We start from the raw sequence: 21,592 nt of genomic DNA on the forward strand, positions 1-21,592 counted from the left end.
GTTACTTCACTGAGGTGTTCGGCCTATGGGGGAAAGAGCCTCCTTCCCTCCGCCTCACCCGGCCCCTCTGTCGTTGAGCCGACTGGAAAAGACAGTCTAGGGGTCAGAGGGGCTGCCGAAACCGGAGGGTGAGGAGCCTGAGCACCTGCAGGGAAAATCTCATTGGCGGCCAGAGGCAGGCTGCCGGTGCCGGGTGGCCGGAGTTGGACAGAGCTGTGCGTCTGCAGAGTTGGAGGGAGAGGTGAGACAGGGAGCGGACGTCAGTGGAATCTCGTAAGGGCACTTGGAGCAGTCAGGTTCCTGAGCACGAGAGACGGGCGGAGAGGGAGGAGGGCCTGCGGCGTCAGCTCTCGAGGGCTACAAGGAATGGTTTTCTTCTCTACTCCTCTCTTTGCTAGCTGGGGTTGGGGCGATCGTGGGGGACAAGGCTTTTTACAAAACGTGCACTCATTCAGGAAGGAGTGTGTGGGTGCCTATGGCCTTCCTGGCTTTCATTGGGAAATGGATGATATATTATGAAGACTTGGGCATGAGAAACTTTACCTCTTCCCCCTCCCATCCCACCGGACTGAGTAGAGCTTCCATTTGAGCCCTTGCGAGTATTTCTTTTCTCTTCCATTAGTTTTAATAATTAAAGCTGCTCCTGGATTCAGTTAGCTCTAAAAATAAATAATTTAAATTACTTTTCTATACATATCTATTGATTGATGGCAACGCATAGATTTAAATTTAACGCCTTTCACATCTATTCACCAGGTAAGTAAGTTTATTTTTTCTTCCCTTGAGAGCTCACCTCTTTCTTTTAAAAAATGTGACTGGTTTCTGAGAAGAGTTTGATGGTAATGAATGATATGCCTTTGGACTCATGGGTAGGCAGAAGAAACCCCAGCTCGCTCTGCTGCTTCTCTTCTGAAGGTTATGCAGCAAAGCAGAGCCATTTTTAATGAATGTTAAGAACTGCATACATATACCCAAGGGAAGGGGAGAGAGGGGCAGAGAGAAAGTGAAATATACCAGTGTGGTGAGAAGACCGGATAAGGTCTTGGCAAATCCAACTCTGTAGGTGGACCATAGAAATAAGTATAAATCTTGGAAGCAGTGGTTAAAATAGGCTGTTGTACATAAATTAGAGGTGGCTGGTGTGTAGTTTCCCCCTTCCCCAAATCAGATATTCACTTAGGTGGAATCGACTGTATCTTATTACACGACATATAGAAAAAAAACATACGTGAAACAGTGAGGTGTGTAGATGTATCACCAACATATAATGACTACCAACAATACAACACTCAGAGAGAGAAACAAGTATTAGGAAAATGGTTTAATATTGGAGACAGAAGCAAAAAACTGCATCACACAATAACATACGTTACAAAAATAAGTTTGACTGTTTCAACTACACGGTTATGTTCACAATGAGGACAGAAGAATCAGACAAAACTTTGATCTAAACAGCAAAAAAGCAAACCCCTAAAGTTTTAACTAATACATTTATCCACTTAAAGTGACTGAGTACTTCTAAATCTAATTACCTTATTGTGTAACTGCACAATACAGAATAAAAAGTGAAACTTACCGCTGTATTTTAAGACAAAATTCTAATGCTAGATATAAGCAAAGGGAAAAAAGAAATCAAGCCAAAGTTTTTAATTCTCAAAAGAAAAGCAACTTTCTTTCTATCAACCAGAAATCAAACTTGAAATCAGTCATTGTCAGGGGGCCCACTAGAGTAAGCCACAAAAATTTCCATTTTTTTTTTAATCTCCAGTATAAAAAGTTCCACTGGTACAAAATGCGTAAGTACAATCAGTTGTAGAAATAGGAAAGCCTGCGTATTTTTTTTTGGCTCAAATTCCATCAAACAACAAAATCCAAATGCATCAATAAAACATAAACAATACTCAAATGGTCTTACAGTTTTCCACTAGGTTGCATTAACTTTGGCTTTTCTCAGACAATATTTAAAAACTATTTTGTAATTCTAAACAAAATGATATTATTAATCTACAAACAACAATTCTCACAGCACAAAAAAACACAAATACATTTTTTTGTATGACATTATTCAAAAAGGTAATGAAACTACAGGTTTTTTTAAAATTTTATTTCTTCTTGTTAATTAGCACTTACTTAAGATAATAAAAACAGAAACAGTAAAATGAGTCCAGAGTAGCACAAGCCAAAGAACTATAACCCCTATGGTGAAAGAAAGATGAACTTGTTACGCCTTTGAGGACTGCCATTTGATCGCAATTCTCTAATTTAGTTTAAAAATGACTATTGTCTACACTTGATTTTAAAAAAAGCAGTTTCCCTGTGTGTTTGTTTTTTCTTCTGGCACAGGCCCTTCGCACCCTTGCAGCTTTTTCCTTTTGATATTAAAAGAGAAAGTGAAGAAAAGGACAACTTGTCTTTGAGGAGGGTTATCTTTTTAGCAATGAAACATGTCCCCCCCCCCCCCCAAAAAAAAGGACTTTCCCTGTAACAGTACAGTCTTGGTTGCCTGCAGAATAAACACTCAGCTCTAAGTGCCCACCCTGAGCCTCTTGTCAAGTGCATTCAGCTCCTCTGGGGGAGATGCAGGCAGCGGGAGGAGGGCACTGGAGCGCTTCTGGCTTCAGTGAAGAAATGGGAAAAAATGGTTTAAGAAGATTTATGTATACTTGATAAGAGGTTCTGAATGAGACAGTCTAGGAAGTTCAAATGGTGTTGTCTTATGTTCTTATGGACGTATCTGTGTACCACCATATTATCATCTACACGAGAGACAGACAAGTGCGATAACCTCTGTTATTCAGCTGCTTGCTGCAGGAAGTACAAAATAGCCCTCGAAGGATGAAGGAAGGCCCCAGCAGTAGTAAACACGTGTGAGGATAATACAGATCATTTCATTGTAAGTGCATGTGCTATAAGAAGGAAACTTTTTTTTTTTTTTTGCATCATTAGAGGCTAGTCCTTTCCATCCCAGGGCTATCGCATCCACACACAATATTAAACCAAACAGGGTGGTGAGCGGGAAAAGGAGGAAGGAAATGGAGCCAGCAGTTTCTGAACTCCATTAGAGAGACAAAGAAGCTTCCAGAAAGGCAGGAGTGTGTTTTGGGACTGTGGGGATGACTTTGGGGTTTGTCTGTCAGGACAGCAAGAGACCTGCTCACATGAAGTGAACTTGAAAGAAATATGGCGCTTTAGAAAGTGGCAGCAGGAACGGGTGCTAGGTATTTGGTCAGTAACTGTGATGAAGAACTGAGTTTGCCTTTGATGGTCAGTCCCCTTTAGATGCATTCAATTCAAAAGAAACAAAAAGGCAGGGAAAAGGACTGTCAACTTCTAACTCCAGACACCTTGCTTATTCAGAGGTATCCACTGCACAATGGCTGATAAGAAACATTAATTTGGGAATATGTAAGAAACAAAACCAATAATCCCTCAAAAGACTACCCCATCATCACAAAGCCGTTTAACTGGAAGGTATATGAAATTATTCTAAACTGGAACATACCGCTAACCTGATCTCAAAAGCATATTGAATTTAAGGTTTATTTAGGTGCTTGACTATCTACTGTTCCCCTCAGAAGGTTTATCCAGTAAACTCTTTTTAAAGTGTATTTTTTTCCTTCCTTTTGGCTCTCAACCAAAGGATAATAGTAGTAAAGACAGAAACAACTCAAAGATATATGCAGAAAAAAAAATCCAAATTAGAAACACCCCAAAACAAACGAAAATGATGACAGCATAAAAAGTTAACATTCCAGATAGCGCTGGGTAGAAAGGGTTAAAAGTTCAAAACTTTCTCACCTTAGAGGTTTCCATATATCATGAAGAAAATACATTGTGAGGTTGCCGTCACAGCATTGATGTGCAGAGTGGTTAAAAAAGTGAGACATGGGCACTTATACAATGTCTTACAAAAAACATCATAGAGAAATAACAAACAATAACAATTTCAGGCAACAAGACCACAGGATAGCAAGTTAACAAACTTTTTAACCTCTTTTTTTTGTTGTTTTTTGTTTTTTAAATATTAGGGATTTATACAAAACACATAATAAAATACCCATGTTATCAAATTACTTCTCACAAGAAACACACTGAAGCTCTAGGAAGGAAGTACCTTTGGAATTTGGCACTATATATTTTCACTTTTTTTCTTTAAAAGAAAAAAAAAATCACATTTTGCTGAACACAAACACATCTAAATAGTCCACAAAAAAAAAAAAAAAATGACATCAATGCTTTTACAAGCCAACACAAAACTTACTCTGGAATAGGTTTTCTTTTTTCCCTCACATGAAATTTTTTGTAAGCAAACAACTTTTTTTTGAAATTCTTTTTTGTTTTAAGTAAACCAATTCTAAACTTGTCTTATCAACAAAGAACATTAAGACCATAAGACTCATGATGAAACCACAACTTAATTCACAGAAGCACCAACGTAACACAGTTTACAGTAACCTTTCTCCTGTACATTGAAACAGTATAAAATATAGGTAATTTCATGTGCATTAAACCATGGATTGTCTAACTGTGAGTCAGTTCAGCAAAAGGTGACACAAATAGGTAGCATTTGCCCCAAAACAGGGTAAATATTTTTCTTATACTAATCTACAAAAAGTGGTTCTATATATATATCTTAATGAGAAAGTGAGCCACCTAAAATGGCCTTATCAAAAAACTTTACACTGCCTGAAAAATGTAAAAACTATTACAGACCTCTAGAGACTTAAAATCAGACAGTTTTTTTCTCAAACTGTTTTTGGAAGTAGTCTGTTAGAAACCAACATTCTGTGTCCCTGGACACATATTGCTATTGTTACCAGTGACCGGGAAGAATGCCAATCCCTGTATAATACTTTCAAGTCTGTTTTATGAAAAAAAAAAAAAAAAAAAAAAAAAACATTTTTGCCACAGGTTTTTTCCTATTATTAATTTGTGTAATAATAAATTTCAGTCTTGCATGAATGCAGCAATGTTTTTCACATTGACTTCCCAGAATTCATAGCTAGATGAGGTCACATGCAAATTTCAAAGGTCAAACTAGATCAAAGGTCAGTAGGAGAACCAAATATGATGTGAGGTCAGAAAGACATCAGAAACAATGACGGGACGATGAAACTTTTTTTTGAGACGCCACAGGGACATGCTAGGCAAACGGTGAACTAACGGGCATGAAGATGTCTAGGGAGAAAACAGGGAGAGTAAAAAGTTACACAGAATCTACGCAGCAGCAACAAAATCACTCTTCAGGGTGCAGGAGAAAAACTAATGCAAATCTTAGGTAATTAGGGAGTCTACGAGCCATCCACGTAATTTGCATTTCTTACACTCTTTATCCACAGCACAAAGGAACCCAAGAGAATCCATCCGGAGAGGGAGAGGGGATGGATTCTGGGTGTTTTGGGGTGAGGGGCTGGCAAGGGATGGGGGGGAGAGGGTCCAGTTTCAACGAATGTAACAGATGGGGAAAGTCAGACGACTGAACTGTAAACTAAATAATGGCAGTTACGAACAAAATCATCAGACAGATACAGACACCGAGAGGATAAAGCATGGACTTGAGGCCTAGGGTTCAACGGTGAAAACAAGCCCATTCCTAGAACGATTCCTCTAGAGACTACTTCAGAAGGATCTGGCTAGCACAGAGAGCTGCTCTTTAGGTACCCAATAAGTTAACAATAGGCAATAAATAACTTCCATTATTTCTGAGGCAGTAAAAATTTTGTACAAAAATAGAAATGCTTTTTTTACAAATAAAATTTACAGGCCTGTGGCTTTCTTTTTATGTAGTATTTATGTATTACTTATTTATTATTAAATTTATCTTTCAAGAAACATCAAGTATTTTCACTCATTTTTAATTTTTAAACCCTGTAGCTTTAAGAAACAGATCTCTAAATCTTTTTTTACATTAATCCTTTCTAAAAACTAAAATAAAACAATAACAAAATAGACAACCAGTGTAATAATCTGACCAATAAATGTCATGTTTCTTTGAACCCTAAAATAAAATGCTACTTATTAAAACAAACCAAATGTAGTGGAAAGACATTTTGTATTGTTTTTAAGTGCTTCTCCTGGCTTTTCTCTCGCGCTAGGCCACCGCCTTACCCTCTATGAACAGCTGGCGCCCCTCTGCGGGGGTGGGCGTGGGCGCGGGCAGGAGGGGCGAATTCTCCAGGCAGTGCTCTGGGGCACGGGGTGGGGGAGGGGGAGAAGGGGGTGGGTCTCAGAGTTAGAATTGCACGTTAGCCTTTGTTTGCCTTTTAAGTTCTTAAGATGTCATTTATTGTGTATGTGTTTTTCTTTAAAAAAGCAAAAAACAAAAAACAAAAAAGGTAAAAGGAGATTCAAATTGCAAAACAAAGGAGAATACAGTGGCACAAGTGGAGGAGGAGTTTACTCGATAGAAACAAGGTAGCCGAGTTTATGGCGAACTGGGTAGGGGGCCGGGAGGGGGTAATGGAGGCCTTATTGTAAAAATAACCGTCTCTCTTGGTAAAAGTTGGCAATGTGGTCCTCCTCTGCCTTTCCTGTTGAGCCCAGGCTGGCTCGTGGGACTTACCCTAAGAAAGCTAAAATAAGAGCAGGGAGCCTCTGGGGTTAGGATCAGTAAGGTTTGCTGTCGTTTTTGGAGCGCTTCAGCTGGACCTTCAAGCGTTTCATGCCAATCTGAAAGCCATTCATAGCCTGGATAGCAGCTTGCGCAGACACGGGATTGTCGTAGCTAACAAAACCTGGAAGACACAAGCGGAAGGAGGGCGGGAATCAAGATGGAGAGGCAGGGGAGCAAAGGAGCGCGGCTGCAGATGCAAAGTGACACGTGCCCAGCCTGCGGCCTCGGGTCAGCTCTACTCAGTTCACGGACTGCAGGTCACGTTTTAGGGGCCACACTGGAAACATCCACTGAGAAGCAGTGGAGAAGCTGGCTGGACCGGTAACTTGCTATCAGGAGAACAAAACCCCTCCGCAGAAAGCTAAAATCTCAAACATTGAGTCAATTTAGTCTGTTTACTGATTTCAGTCAAACCTGTTTGTGTTTCAAGTCCCTTAGAATCCTGAAAGAGCCTCCAGTACATCAGTGAGTGCTGCTCCTAGAAGCAGTGGTATAAATATTCTAGGTCTCCAAGGGCCCCCAGAGGCTCACATGCCCCAACCAGGCGAGGTTTAGAAGCAGGATAATTAAGGGAAGGGCTGGATAACCGGTATGCTGCCCAAGAACCTGACTGTTTCCATTCCAATTCTCCATGTATACAGGATGGGGTCAGTTAGTTAGTTGGTGAGTTAACTCGAATAAATTTCTACTTGATTTTTACCACTTGGAGCTGTTACTGAGAGGAACCTAGGGGCCCAGGGGAAATGCTGTGCCGTTCTCCTTATCTCAACTTCCATTTTCAAAGCTCCAGTGAATTCAGCGGAATGGAAATTGCTACCTTGTATCCCCAGCTGTCCTGGAGAATACACAGTCTAAAACAGCTCAGGGCTTCACAGCCATCCTGACATATTTCCCACCACCTTTCTCTGTGCCAACACTCAGACGCTTCTGACGACCACCCAGGCTCTGCCAAAACCCAGCAACAGAATTCTGACCACATAGTTTTGTTTCAGCACTGGGGGTGGGGGTTACATGCAAAAGTTTCTTTAGTTAATGCTAGTGCAAAAGTATTGTCCCTACTTACTTTTGTTGTTGAAAGGAAGTTATACTGATTGGATTTCAGCTCTGACCATCCACTGTTCAGAAGGTCTTATACCAAGTTCTCCATCTATCTATCTACTATTAAAGTATAAAGCCAAGGAGAACATTCCTTTACAAATTAGAGGAGGAAGAAAGGGACATAAATATACCTTTAGCAGAGTTCTCAGCTGATAAAAATAGGCATACAGTATAAGCAGAATAGCTTCTCATAGGCTGCCTGTATGCAAAATGGTGGTTTAAATTTTTATTAAATTTAAATTCCCAATAAATGTGATCTTGAATCTAAGATTTTTGCTGATTTTCTCCTTTCCTCCTAGATCTTATCCAGAGGTAGCAAGATGATTGAAGAATGGAAATGGGTCAAGGGCAAAGTGGATAACAAAGCCTGGCCAAGAGCTTAGGATGAAGAATGGGGTACCATGTTATGACTAGCAAACCTGGGACCCCAAGAAGTTAGGCTGTCTGACCGAGACGCCTACGTATGGGATGTTACAGCTTTTTAATAAAAACTGAAAACATAGTGCATAACACTAAATACAATTGTCTGATGCATTATTATGAACACAGTGGTTAAGTAGTTTGGGGGCTGATAGAATCTCTTTTCAAGACAGTAAATATTTTCTCAAAATCAAACCATGAACTACAATCCTTTTTCTAATCTCCAAATAAGCTCAGGACATTGTTTAGCGATGAGGACTGTAAATGCCTGGCTCGAAGCCTTGTTCAGGGATGCTCCCAATGGGGAGCTCTTACTGAGACGTGCACACACCCTATATAACAACTTACTTTCCATTTCACTCTCTCATGAACCATTACAAGGGCGTTTATACACCTGTAATGGGTTCAGGCTAACAGCCTTTCCACTTGGATAAAAATAGTGACTTGAAATGGCTGACACGCTAAAATTCCCCCAACAACAGTGGCTTCAGACCTTCCTGGGTGACAGCACAGAAATCAGAAGGACGTTACGCAAGTGGAGTTTCAGAAGCCAGAGCACTCTCCTTAGACTGGCCGCCCATCGCCAGTCAGCTGAGCGCCAAGGCAGAGTTTGTGCCTCTGCAAGAGCCGTCCTCACCTTTCCTTTGATGCTTTCCTTTTCACCGTGCACACTTCTATCTGTTCTCCTCTGCCCACATCTGTTCTACTTTGTTTTGTTTTGTGCTACTCTTAGCACCTATGACCAATGTGAGTCATTAAATCGGAGGAGTGATTAAAGCAAATGTTTGTTACATCTCAAACTGGGCCAGAACTTGCCAAGTGAGAAATATATACTCTGAACATTCTAGCCTCTAAACTACTTTGGGGAACACAAGGGTTCAAAAAATAAAACAAGAACTAGATATAATGAATGTTCTCCTCCTCTGTAAAACACTAGGGCGTGCAGTGAGCCTGCCATACTCTCTCAGGGAGCAAAAACGGCCCAGGGAGCCAGAGTCCAGGCTGCCTGACGAAGGAGACCGTGACAGCTCGGGCCACCGAGGAGCTGGGATGTCCAGTGTTCTGAGAACACCTGCATCTCCCGTGCTCTCCACCCACTCAGGCAGCCACTGCAGATCCCAGCATCCCAGCACACCGCAGCACTTCATGTCACCATGAGCTAAACCAGCCACCGTCCCCTGGGCTCGCGGAGCTGCGATGTTGGGCGTGGCCTGAGCACACCCCTACTGTGAAGGAGTGCGCGTTGATTAGTGTGTTTTTATGTACATCCAGATGCTGAACAATAAGCCCCCAATACAGTGTGCTGCCTACACCCACAGGGTCTGAGTCCCAGTGGACCTTGGAAGGGTATGGAGTTTGCGGCAGTGTCTGCAGTGGCATCCTGTGTCAGGAGTCTCAACTACACTACAGTCTGTAAATTACTTCCATCCAGTGAAGCCTGTGGTTCAAACTGGGGGGCCCGAAGAGACTGCTGCTGGTCAACAATGGAAGGGGATTAGTTATAGGTAGTAAAACCCTTGAGTACAGTATAGAGCATTACCTACTATATGGACATTTAATTTCCCAGATCTTTCCTTTTTCCCAGGTCTTTTCTCTCTTTTTGATGAGATGACTTGGCCCAGTCTGCTTACATGGGTCCAGACAGCCTGGAACCGCCACACACACTGAAGGCCCTATCCTGGCGTCTAAAATACTGGCCATTATGTTTTCCTTCCCATGACTCCTTACTGGCAGTGCACTGTGTATTCTAGCTGGGTTTCTTTTGCATACCAAAGCACTTGCTCAGATTGGTCTGTTTGTCAATGAAGACTTTAGCAGAGATAACATTTCCAAAAGGCATGAACATCTGCAGGATGTCCTGGTCTCCAAACTCCTGTGGAAGGTGGTAAATAAAGAGGTTTGCACCCTCTGGACCTAAAGAGGGAAAAAAAAAAAAATCAGAGTAAGGTATTCTGCACTTCTTAATTCCCAAAGCCTCTTCTTAGGAATGCTTTAACAACAGATGGGCTAAGCACGTGGCTTTCTCTCATACGGAAAGAGATGGATACAAGTCCAGTGCTGGTATGTCTTTTAGGACAGGAGTCGTCCTTCACATTTTCCTGACTTCCAAAGAGACACCAGTTAAGAATGGCTTCCTTTTCATCGATAATCTGTGGGTCACATTTGCTTACTGCGCGTGAGCACGTATCTTCAGTCTTCCTGGGCGTGAAGGCGGCAGACGAGGGGTAGAGTGGGGCAGGAGAATGCAGGCGTGGGTTTTCCCCACGTGGCCATGTTTTATAGTACATAGTATATATTCTCTCTTGGATACAGTGTCCTGTGTATTCTAAGCAAATTGCAGCAATTTAGAAGTAATGAATGTAGCAGTAATGCTGCTTGGATTTCTCAATCATTTACCTAATTATCCATCCAGTTCTGATTTGGCAGATCTCTTAACACACAGTCTAATAATCATCTTTCTTAGAAATGACTGGCAATGAGTCAAGGCAGGAAAAAGTAGGTGCTAGAGTTTCACAACTGTGCTCGGAATTACACCACTGGGAATTAGCCTTGCAAATTGAGCGCCTGAGGTGCACAAGCTGGTCAGAGACTAAGCGAAGCCTGGTTCTTCGCTCTTCACCATCACTTCCAGAAATACAAGGAACAAGGACAGAGTAGGGGCGATCTTAGCTACACCGGACAGGAGAGCCCTCTTAAGTTCCTTTCCATTTCATTCTCCCATCTCTCCAGCCACCTGCAGAAGAACTAGCCGCAGCTTAAAGGAAGCAGGAAGGAGGGAATCCCAATGATTACAGCAGGTAATCACCTTCTAATATGTCACAGGCGAGAATGCTTTCCAGGTCAGAGGGTGCTTGGGGGAGTTGCAGATCCTTCCCCAGATGGTTCTGGGGAGGCCTCAGGGCTGGATGCCTCTAGGATGTTCTGGGCATGGTGTCTGGGAGGGAAGGGAGCTCATAAAACTGGCGAAGTTCCCGGGACCTTGACTGACTTTCACAGGAGAGGAACCAGGACTGCCTGCTCCACTGGGAAGCCCCAGGGGACAAGGTGCCCTGGGTTCCCAGGGGCTGGGGGGAGAGTGTCTGTTTGTATGGGCCGAAGAGAAAGAGAACTGGGGTAGAAAGAACTTTGTAAAAATAAAAGGGATAAACATCTTTGCAAAGAAAAGTCAAACCAAGTTTCTTGCCACACACACAAACAATCATAAAAGAAAAAAGTATTCTAATGAATGGGACTTTTCGCAAGGAAATCTTCTTGAGGCAAATTCCTGAAGCCACAGAGATGAAGCATTTCTTTCTTATTTAAGTGTTAACATGGCCACTTTAATTTTCTGTATTGCTCACAATTTCCAGGGGCATAGCCATGTTCCAGTGCAAGAGACACAGTTTGTATGTAAAGGGGCACAATTACAGGGTTAGGTCCCCCGATGTTTCTTTGTTTAAAAAAAAAAAAACTCTTAAAAAGTCAAAACTTAATATAAATAGATGCAAAACCACAACACTGGAGGTGGGTGTTCTGAAGGCCACTACGCATGTGTGTCCCCTGCAGTTTGTCTATCAGGCAGATCTGGTACTGCCCAGACTGGATGTGCCTTCTAAATAGAAGGTCCAAATGCACAAATGAGGATTAATGGGGCCCAATCAGAATTGTGAAGTCATCTCACCTCCTGAAGCCTGGGGGGAAAATGCAATTTTAATGCACTATGACAGATTACTGCCTATGCCTGGACAGTCCTGGCCTTCTCGAATGCAGTGCATTCTGAACGTATCCAGGCCAGATAGGGGACTAGGAAAACGGGAAGAAGGTAAACCCAAGGAGGCTGTCTTTTTCCTCATCACCAAGAAATACTTGGATTTTGCAAACTGCCAAAGTCATTAACACTAAAATGAGAAAAAGGTGACTTGGTATGGAAAACCTCTTAATATTCGGTGAAGAAGGCTACTGCCATAGACACCAAGGGTAAAGAAACAATTTTTTGAGGGTTCAACCTAGGTTTCTTCCTTCCGTCTCCCTTCAGTAAAAACCTGCTGACCAACCACACGTTCCTCAGACCTCTAGTATACGTGACTAACTTGCTAGAGCTCATTCAGTTGTATCATTGGTCCCAGTTGGCTGGGTGTTCATGTTCCGATTTCTCATAGGGCACCTGATGTAGCAGAAAGCACTGGGGGTGTCTGTATCAGACCGCCAGTTGGGATCTGGAGGCTCTACCTAATTCTGTGTGTGTGACGTGCCTCCTGCAAACAGAGGGAGATGGGAAGGGTGTGAAAGAGCTCAGAGGATATTTAGGAATGGCAGGAAACATGGTCAGCTTGCCTGAATTTAGATCTGTAGGGGTGCCATAACCCTTCAGAAGATGTAGCTGGGGAAAACATTAAAACCATTTCTTTACAAGGCCAGACTGGTTCACTTTCCAGTCGGAAAATATATACCAGGGTACACGACTAAATACATCAAATTGACTCAACTCTCTTGATTAAAGAACAGAACTATGGAGTAGAAAATCTAAAACTCTTATTTAGTAGTGGAATTCATCATGGGGTCTTTCCTTTGCTTCTCAGTATGACCTGCCTTTCAAATTATGTTTTAGTTAAGCGAATGTTAAGACGGTTTAAATTTCTTGAGCACAGGTTAACAGGGTGAGAAGAAGGTGATGAGAAGATGGAAGATGATTTAAAAAGACCTGAACAAACCTGAAACACCATCAAGCACTAACCCATGCTGCTGGTAGCCCACATAGCTAAATATAAATAATCTGGAGCGGGCAGTATTTATTTTGAACTATTTTACATTAATCCCAGAGGATTAATTATTGCACAAGCAGTGCCTAAAACTCAAGGCATAGAAATTTAGGGCAGTGAGCTGATGTGAAGCAACTTCCGGGCCCAGACCTTCTCCTTAAGCTACTGACTTTCGAGTCTGCTGGTGACAGATGTTTTCTCAGTGACCCAGGTTATACGGTTTGCTGTGAGGCCCTGCTGGGTGAGGGAGAAGTGACCAACACTCTCTAAGACGCACGTGGGGGAACTGGCTTTTATGGTCTCTCCTGAGGACACGGTTATCTGACAGGATCCCTCCTACCACCCTCATTTGTCACCATGGTAGTCAGACCTCAGACACAGGGACCTCAATACAGGCTTTCCTTTGGGAAGGCGAGGTATTTATGACATGCGGTCGCCACACGCCCGGGGAAAACACAGTTGTCTGAACAGTTGTGCAAGTTTTAAAAAAAATCAGTAACAGTCACAGCTGAGAGGAAAGAGAAAGTTGAAAGAATGAAACTCAGATTTTCAACTATCTTCCATTTTTAATGCTGTTACATATAAACAGAAAAATATCTTTCTTTAAAAAAACAAAAACAAAAACACATGAGTATCTTTAAAGCTGTGTCCCTTTTACAATTCCTAACTTAAAAAGAAAAACCCTTCTATTTCTTATAGGACACCATGTTTAAAGTCAAAATATTCAGACAAAAACCAGTCTGGAACTATGGGGTGAGGATATAGGGGAAGGGAAAGAAATTTTAAAAACATCTTCAGCAGTACTTCCCTATTCTAACTTCCTTTCTTGTGTTCAAAACAAGTCAGAAAGAGAATAAATATCACAGTGCAGATTCTGCTTTAAAAGCAACTTCAATCAAGGAGGAAAGAAAGAGACAAGCCCTCCCTATTCGGGCCAGCTCATTAACTGCTTTATAATTAGCTTTCATTTATTCTTAGCATTCACTTCCTGATGTTTATTTTGCCTTACCGGCAGAGAAGCAAGGCAATCAATCACTTATGTGCTTCCCCAGAAGACCCCTGATTAAACCGAGACTGAGTCAATCCTAAGAGTGGATTTTTTCATTAACCTGGAAACCATCGCGGACTAAGAGGCAACTCCACCATCACGGGGGACGTGGACTGCAGGAAAGCTGGGCCGAGCCCACAGGGGGCTGCATCGACCCACCCCTTCCTCTAACGAGGAGTCTGTGTTGAACGGGAGAAACGAGAGGCGGCCCTGCTGATTCGGGAGAGGGGGCTCCCGGCAATTTTTTGATGGCAGCAATCGCTAGGTAATTGCGTATGGCGCACAGAGGGTGAGGAGTCCACCTGAACAGGGAGAGGAACAGTAAAGCTAAATACGACAGGAAAGAAGACTGGAAGGGCCTGTCAGATTCCTTTAAGAAAACCCAAACAAACACGAGTAGGAGAAAGAAAACAACTGCTTTCTCTTAGGACAGTGGCTCGTGGAAGTTCCCTGGAGCTCTGCTCTGGGCGCGAGCGCCGCCCTCCGGCCCGGGCCCGGGCACCTACCTTCCTTCTGGCTGCCGGCCGCGCTCTGCTGCTGCAGCAGGCTCTGGCTGTACAGCGTGGGCAGCGCCGCGGCCGCGTACTGCTGGATCCCTGAGTAGGCCTGGGTGAGGGCGTCCATGGTGCCCGCCGTGCCATTCGTCAAGCCCGTGGCGCCAAGTCCTCCATTCAGAGCCGCCATACCTGAGAGCATTTGAGCAACTTTACAAAAAACCCAACAATAGAGAAGAGAAACAGCACTTTTCATTAGTGCTTTCCAAAGGAAGTTAGAGAATCATTTGACACAAGTACGACAGCAAGTGCATGCAGCGAGCACAGCAATTACACCAACAGGAACTTACAGACAAAACCATGAAGTAACAAACTGTAATAATGGCAGACACACAGACGACCACCGCAAACCCCTGAGCATCGGTAAGCCTCACTCCCTAGGCCGGTGACGGAATTCACCGAGGTACCCCAGGGAGCCAGTGCATCTGCGCTCCAGCAGCGCGCTGCTGGCAAGGGCTGGGGTTCTTTCTGAACTAGAAGCCTTCTGCCGCTTACAGCTTGAGAGCATGTAAAAAAAACACTAGTGGCAGAGGCCTGTGACATCTGTACACTTAACCCACTTACTGGGCTCTTTGAGGAGCCGTGGGATGGCCCCAGGGTTCGAGGGGGAAGGACAGGATTGAAACTCCTCTCCCTTAAGCTATCTGATGAGGAAACGGCAGAGAGCACGAGCTCTGTACTCAATAAACCAGTGAATCACCAGTTCCATTGACGGGCTTGCTCAACAGCTGAAGGACGCTGTCAGGGACGAGGACCTGAGGGGAGCCTCGCTGATGATGAAGAATTGAGGTGCGGGGAAAATGCGGCTCCCTCCCCTCAGTGTAGCTACCTGAAGCTGCTTGTTCAGTATGAAAGGCTAGAAACGGGATGGGGCTGTTCTCAGCAGCAAACAGACGCACACACAGACAGACAGAGACACACACACACACACACACACACACACACACACGCACACGCCTGAATATTAATCAGTGCCCGTGGGACTGGGGTTTCCGCCAATGAGAGCACCCCATGCCAACTGAAGTGACCCCGTGTCTGAAAAGCTGGATCCTGGCTATTAACCCATGTGAACTGCATGACGGCCAGCACACTTTTTTGACTTTTTTCCTTGTCTCCTGGCTGCTCTTTTGCTCTATGATGGTTGTTGACTGTGTCACTTTTTCCCTGAATACTGAGTCAAAACAAGTAATATTTTATAGAGTGTGAACTTTTCTATAAACTCAGGAAATGGAAGAGGTGACATCATAATTGCCTTGAGTTCCCTTTATGATGAAGACTTTTTTTTTTTTTTAAAGATCTGTTTATGGGAAGAACTTAGTGAAAACATTAATGAAAATCTTGAAGGAATTAGGGCTATTAAGGATGTTAAAATAGCAAAGATGGTTAACTGAAAAAAACTGTAAGAAGTCTAATGAGAATAGAGGACAACTAAGATGAGGGTGCTTAGAAATTACACAGAGGAATCAAACCCCAGCATCACCTCAGCACCCCCACCCACAGGACACAGGGGCGGGGGGTGTGCTTACCCCGCCATGCTTCTGTTCTTCTGACACCTTCATCTCTTGTATGAAAAGGACTACACACGAGATAGGAATGAGAGCACGGCCTAACAGCAGAGGAATCTCATGGAGCCTCAGGTCTGGTGTTCTCCCTGGGGGGCTTGAGGGGACAGAAATGGGCCTTGGGTGACGTTTGGGGTGGGGCTGGAGTGTCAAGGAAAGCCTGGGGGCCATGAACATGGAAAGCCAGCTTCCTGAAAAAGTGATTTCAAGCAGTTCTAGCCGATACCAACTAAGCTCAAAAGGTGGTGGCCAGCAGAGGTCCTGCTGACGTTGCTTGAAGTTTCTTATTATGAAGGAGTCTATTCTAATTTTTTCTGAGGTGTGTGTTTACCACGGCCAAGGTAGAACAGGTGATTGATTACCAGGTAGAATCTGAAAAACCATCAAAGGAAGATTTCAACTTTTGAGAGTTATTCCTATCAATGATCTAATGTCATTCTGTATTAAATAGTCATTATGCTGAAGATAACATTTGTCAATTCAGCTGCTGGTATTTGATTCCATCTAAACACTTTGGACAATCGAAACAGAGGTTTGAAGAAGGTTAGCTGAATAAAATGCTTCCCCTTAAAAGAACAGGGCTTTCTTCGAAAAGGCCAAATGGATTGATCATTTCATCCCAATTTCATCTAGACTCCCATGCATGCTATTTGGGTGAGGAAGGCTGGAACAAAAGGACAGGTGTGGCAAACCTCAACGAGGGAGGGAAGGTCTTTGCAAATAGTCTAGCAATGAAGTTAGCGCGCGTCCAGACTACCACGTGCTTTAACTTAACCGCTCTCCCAGGTCCTCCCTGATGGAGTCCCAGGGAGCTGTGAGATTACCGAGTAAACCTGTGAAAATGACCTAGAAGGACCCACCCATAAAGATGAGCATGAACATCTGGCGTGGCCGGCATGAAGATGGTGCTGAAAAGCAGAGTTGGAGGCAGAGTGCCACAAGCCAACTACAGTTATCTGCACACCCCTCGGCCAGGCTTTATACCAAATAAAGAAAGGGCAAAAGTGAGGAATGTATTCATATATTCTCATAGATTTGTATCTATTTGCTGGGATAAATTTTCTTCGGTATAGATGGGATATATCCTTCTAAGCTGCAAGCTGATAATGAGGACTTAGGTAAGAAATGTCTAAAATCAGGGTAGATGAATATGAATATGTACAATTAGTGGCACTTGTACTCATGCCTGTATTAATAATATGGTCACAAGTGTATGTGACGTTGTATGTGCTTGTGTATGTACCTAACTACATGTATCTTTATATATTCCAATAATACAGATTAAAACAGTAATTTCACAAGGCATACCAAGGGTGACAAGCAACCGCAACACTATGCCCAAAGCATCGCATCTTTTCTCTCCTTTACATAAAATATTTCCATAAACACTATTCACCAGGCATTTGTGGCTGGTGATATGCAGATAATCATAACTTTAAACACTCTACGGTAAGCCATTTGGAAGAATTAGCTCATTTAAAAAAGGAAAAATAAGGATGTCACTTGACATACATTTAAGCACAAAATCAGATACAGATTCCTGGGTGGATATAACCGCAAAAAATATTTTCTTCGTCTTCGTTCAGCTATTAGCATATGAAACCTGCCTGGAGAACCCTCAAGTAATCCAGGAGGGAAAGCTCTGTTAGTGAATTGCCCACATTCCTTCCGTCTGATCTTGCTGATTTCCGCTCTTAGCTTTAGAGCGCTGTCCTTTTTTTAGTCCCTCCTTCTATGAGTGTATTAGGAAGAACAAGGGTATGAAGCTCAAACAGTCTGGTTCAGCTACTTGTCTACCATCCGAAGCTTTATCTTGTGGGGAGCTGAGAGGCCCTCTGGCAGGGAAGGTAGTCAAATTCTCCCGGGATGAGTTTGGGAATTAACTGGATTCCATCTACCTACTTTCTCCATGGCGCCTTCGTCCATGGAAAAGAGGTGGCTTTACTCAGAAAACCAGAAAACTCTCCTTACGGTAGCAAGTAATGGCTCCTGGGTGGAGTGGGGGAGGAAATGGTGATGATATGGAAGCTGTGTGTGGCCAACTATTTGTCAAGCTGCCTCTGTCCAGGTAACCGTTTGTGGACTGCCTTCTTATCCAGTAGGACAGGTAGCCTCATCATGTCTGTTAAGGAAGAACGGTCTGAAAGAGGACACTCTATATTAGAAGGTTTTCTCTCGGTATTTGAGAAAGCAAATCTTAGCTCCAAGCCGGTGCCGGGATTGTTAAATAGCTCTGATAGTAATTTACCCAATCAGAAGGAATGTATTTTTCTTTGTGCATGACTTTTGGTTTGATTAAACATTTTTCTAGTTCATACTGTCTAGTAGGGGTTATTTGAAACTAGAAACAGTCTTAATTTCCCACGACCTATATGTACTTACATTAACCCAATGGCAAAGAATTTAAAAAACAAGACAATTTAAGGCTGTTTTTCTTGCCAGGAGCAAAAGTGGAATAACACAGGTCCCACACAGGAACTACTCACAGTCTCTCTGCCATTCGACACAGTCCCTCTCCAGTCGCTCACGATAACGATGGGAAAATCCCCGCAAAGGACAACAGAACAGGATGGAGAGAGGCGGGACCACACAGACAACACACAGCAGTCATGAGCACGTGCTGAGGAGGACAGCCATTCCCACTGGCCTGTTACTGTGCAGACCAAGGACAGGCAGGCGATCAAATCAAATTCCTTGTTTTAGGGGAACTAGGTCCTGGGGCAAGAGAAGCAGCATGAAGGGATGTGTGCAAACACACGTCTGCAACCGAGGGGAAGGACAAGTGAGTTGGAGCGTCTGCAGAACAAGGTCAGAAACAGGAGGCAAGGCCATGAGGGCTGCTGGCAGGAGGGCAGCTGGAGGCAGCTTCACTGGAGTAAAACATTCTGCTGTCACGCGGCCACCACTTCATTCAACACGTGCTGGCTAATCAACAGCTATCTGGTCGGGAAGGAAAGAAAGCTTTTTCTTGTCTGCTCTTTTTGGCCTTTGGTCAGATAAAACTCAGTCCAAGGTTATGACTGCTTTCCCCAAAGCATTGGAATAAAAGGATTTAATAAAACCTGAACACATTTCCTACCTCTAAATGTATGACTTATCCTCTTATCTGGATTATAGAAGTTAGTCTTCATTTGGATGAGCTCTAAGTGCTTCCTTACCAAACAAATTGCAAGGTATTCTTTTGGGATTTGAAGATATAGAATTATTGGGGTGTTTTTTTTTTTTTTTTTTGCTTTTAAAAAAACTGTACTGCTTGATCACCCTTTAAAAACTGTACACTTAGTCAATCATGGCTTAAAATAAGGCAACTTGCCAAGGACCCTTTTCTTAATGCTTAAAATGGGCAGAGGCTGGGTTGCCTGGTAGGTAATTCGGTCCCCGAGTCAGGCTGTCATGGTCCTTCTGGACGTGGCTATTCTCAGGCACGGGGTAGGGGTGCGGGCCCAAGCTGAGGGAAAGGCAACTGAGGTGTCCCTTCTGTGGACCGAGGACCTTTCCCAATTGGAGGAGCCAAGGCTAAGCTCGAGCCTCAAATATGACTCATCCTCTGGCCGGGTACTATTCTCCCCATAGATCTAGAATGCCGGAAATGGGTAGGCTGTGTAGACAGAACTTAGAGTTCTTTGGTGAGTCTGTATGTTTCAGAGCTAAGTAATTCTGTAAGCAATTTGCCTCACTGTGCTTCAACCTGCGTTAGTGGAACGGGGCCCTTAGGAGATGCACTGCAGTAGGGTGACCCCTGACTCCGGGGGCTTGATAAAGACTCCAGGCGGTACCTGCAGGGGCGGCTCCTCGCCACTCAGCCTTGTTTCCTGCTTTCCAAGGCCTCATCTCTCCTCCTGTATAATCGCCATGAACCTCTGGGTTTTAGAGCTGGAGGGGACCTTTAAGATCATCTGATCCAGAACTTTCAATTTTCAGATGGGACCCCGAAGTCCAGCTGGGGGCAGTGATTGGCCTCAGACGCCTGCAGGTGGCTGGGAGCTGGCCCCATGCGCCCTGATTTCTAGCCCACTGATTTTTCTTTTATAACACACTTCCTCCTCTCAGAAGAAGGGACCCACACTAGAACCGAACCAAAGCCCTCGAAACCTGCAGATACCTGTCAACCACAGAGACCTATGGCTAAATACACAGTCTACACGTTACAAGAGACTTGGGGTGGTGAGGGTGGGGTATTTCTGGAGACAAAACAGAGGTGGGTAGCATACGCCTGTCAAAACACGGGCCCCTGCTCCTCCGTCCCAAGCTTTAGCTCTCCCCGTGACATAACCTTTTCAGGTCGTCTCTGGCTGACCACTGTCTGTGGAGGGTTTGGGGGAAGGCTGTCCACCAGAGCAGAAGTCCTCGCTGTTGACGGTACCTGCTAGAGCGTTAATGTTATTCAGTCCGACGGTGGCCCCTGCCAACCCTTGCAGAGTCCCGAGAGAGGTCAGAGAATTCATGGCTGCACCAGCAGTGGAGTTGGGGGTTGAAGCAGCCACTGCAAAACAAAAGAAAGACAGGGAACCCGGGAGACAAAGAGCACAGGATGAGTGAAAGCCAGCTGGTCCGGGAAGTAGTCTGTCCCCATCACAGCAGACGGAGCCGGGGAGCCTTCAACCATGGGCAGTCTGGGAGTTGCGCTTAGGTTTTGGTGTGAAAGACGTGGGATTGTCCTTGTGGCAGCTGTGACAATGAGATCTGGTGGAAAAAAAAGCGTCACAGCTCTGTTGTGCCAGCCAGCGAACATGTGCATTGCTGGTTAGCAGGGGACAGTCCAGGATAGGAGGCCCGACCTCCTGGGTGGCGGGTCCTTCATCAGCCCCACCTTAGAAGCCTCTGAACAAATGACTTGCACAAAAAAAGGGGAGGGAAGGGGGAGTAAAATGGCATTTCTTGTCTTTCATATTGCTTATGCTTCAGACTTGGCATTTTCTCAATGAAGCTTAAAAAAAAAAAAATTCCTGGGTTTGACAGACGACTTCAGGACCCAGGTAGTGGTGCTTATAGAAGCGGGGAGTGATACGAGATAAAACCATTTTGGTCCGAACTCTCCTTCCCCTCCCCCCCTCCCCCTTTAAATAACCGCTTTATTGGGATGTAATTCATGTTATAAAATTGACTCCTTGAAAGTATACAATCTACTGATTTCAGTATAGTCACAGAGTTGTACAACCAGCACCACTAAGTTTAGAACATCTTTATGACCCTCTAAAGAAACCCATACTCATTAGCACTCATTCTACATTCTCCCCTCTCCCTTGACACTGCCAACCACTGACCTACTTTCCGTCTCTGTGGATTTGCTTAGTCTGGATATTTCATACAAATGGAATCATAAAATATGTGATCTTTTGCACCTGGCTTCTTTCACTTTGCAAAATGTTTTCAAGGTTCATCCACGTTGTAGCACGTGTCAGTACTTTATCCCTTTTTATTGCTGAATAATATTCCACTGTGTGGAAACACTCCACTTTGTTTATCCATTCATCAGTTGTGGACATTTTGATTGTTTCCACTTTGGGGCTATTATGGATAATGCTGCTGTGAACATCTGTACACAAGTCTCTGGGCAG

At 43.8% G+C, this 21,592-nt stretch overlaps 1 protein-coding gene across 7 annotated transcripts in view; it reads right to left on the reverse strand.

Moving 5' to 3' along the window:
* Positions 1-1,306: 1,306 nt before the first annotated feature.
* The window catches only part of CELF2 (CUGBP Elav-like family member 2), a 525,035-nt gene continuing 504,749 nt past the window's right edge, over positions 1,307-21,592 (reverse strand). For 5 of the 7 annotated variants that reach the window (XM_036842569.1, XM_036842572.1, XM_036842570.1 and 2 more), the window contains 5 exons: positions 20,398-20,517; positions 14,425-14,622; positions 9,902-10,045; positions 6,563-6,734; positions 1,307-5,178 (listed from right to left, as the gene is read on the reverse strand). In XM_036842569.1, coding sequence (XP_036698464.1) covers positions 6,607-6,734; positions 9,902-10,045; positions 14,425-14,622; positions 20,398-20,517 — 590 coding nt within the window. In that variant the 3' untranslated portion in view covers positions 1,307-5,178; positions 6,563-6,606. The remainder of the gene's footprint in view (positions 5,179-6,562; positions 6,735-9,901; positions 10,046-14,424; positions 14,623-20,397; positions 20,518-21,592) is intronic. The other 2 variants (XM_036842571.1, XM_036842574.1) reach the window with 1 other exon arrangement.

Source organism: Balaenoptera musculus, chromosome 2, assembly GCF_009873245.2.
Source record: "Balaenoptera musculus isolate JJ_BM4_2016_0621 chromosome 2, mBalMus1.pri.v3, whole genome shotgun sequence".
NCBI classification, from domain to species: Eukaryota; Metazoa; Chordata; class Mammalia; order Artiodactyla; family Balaenopteridae; genus Balaenoptera; species Balaenoptera musculus.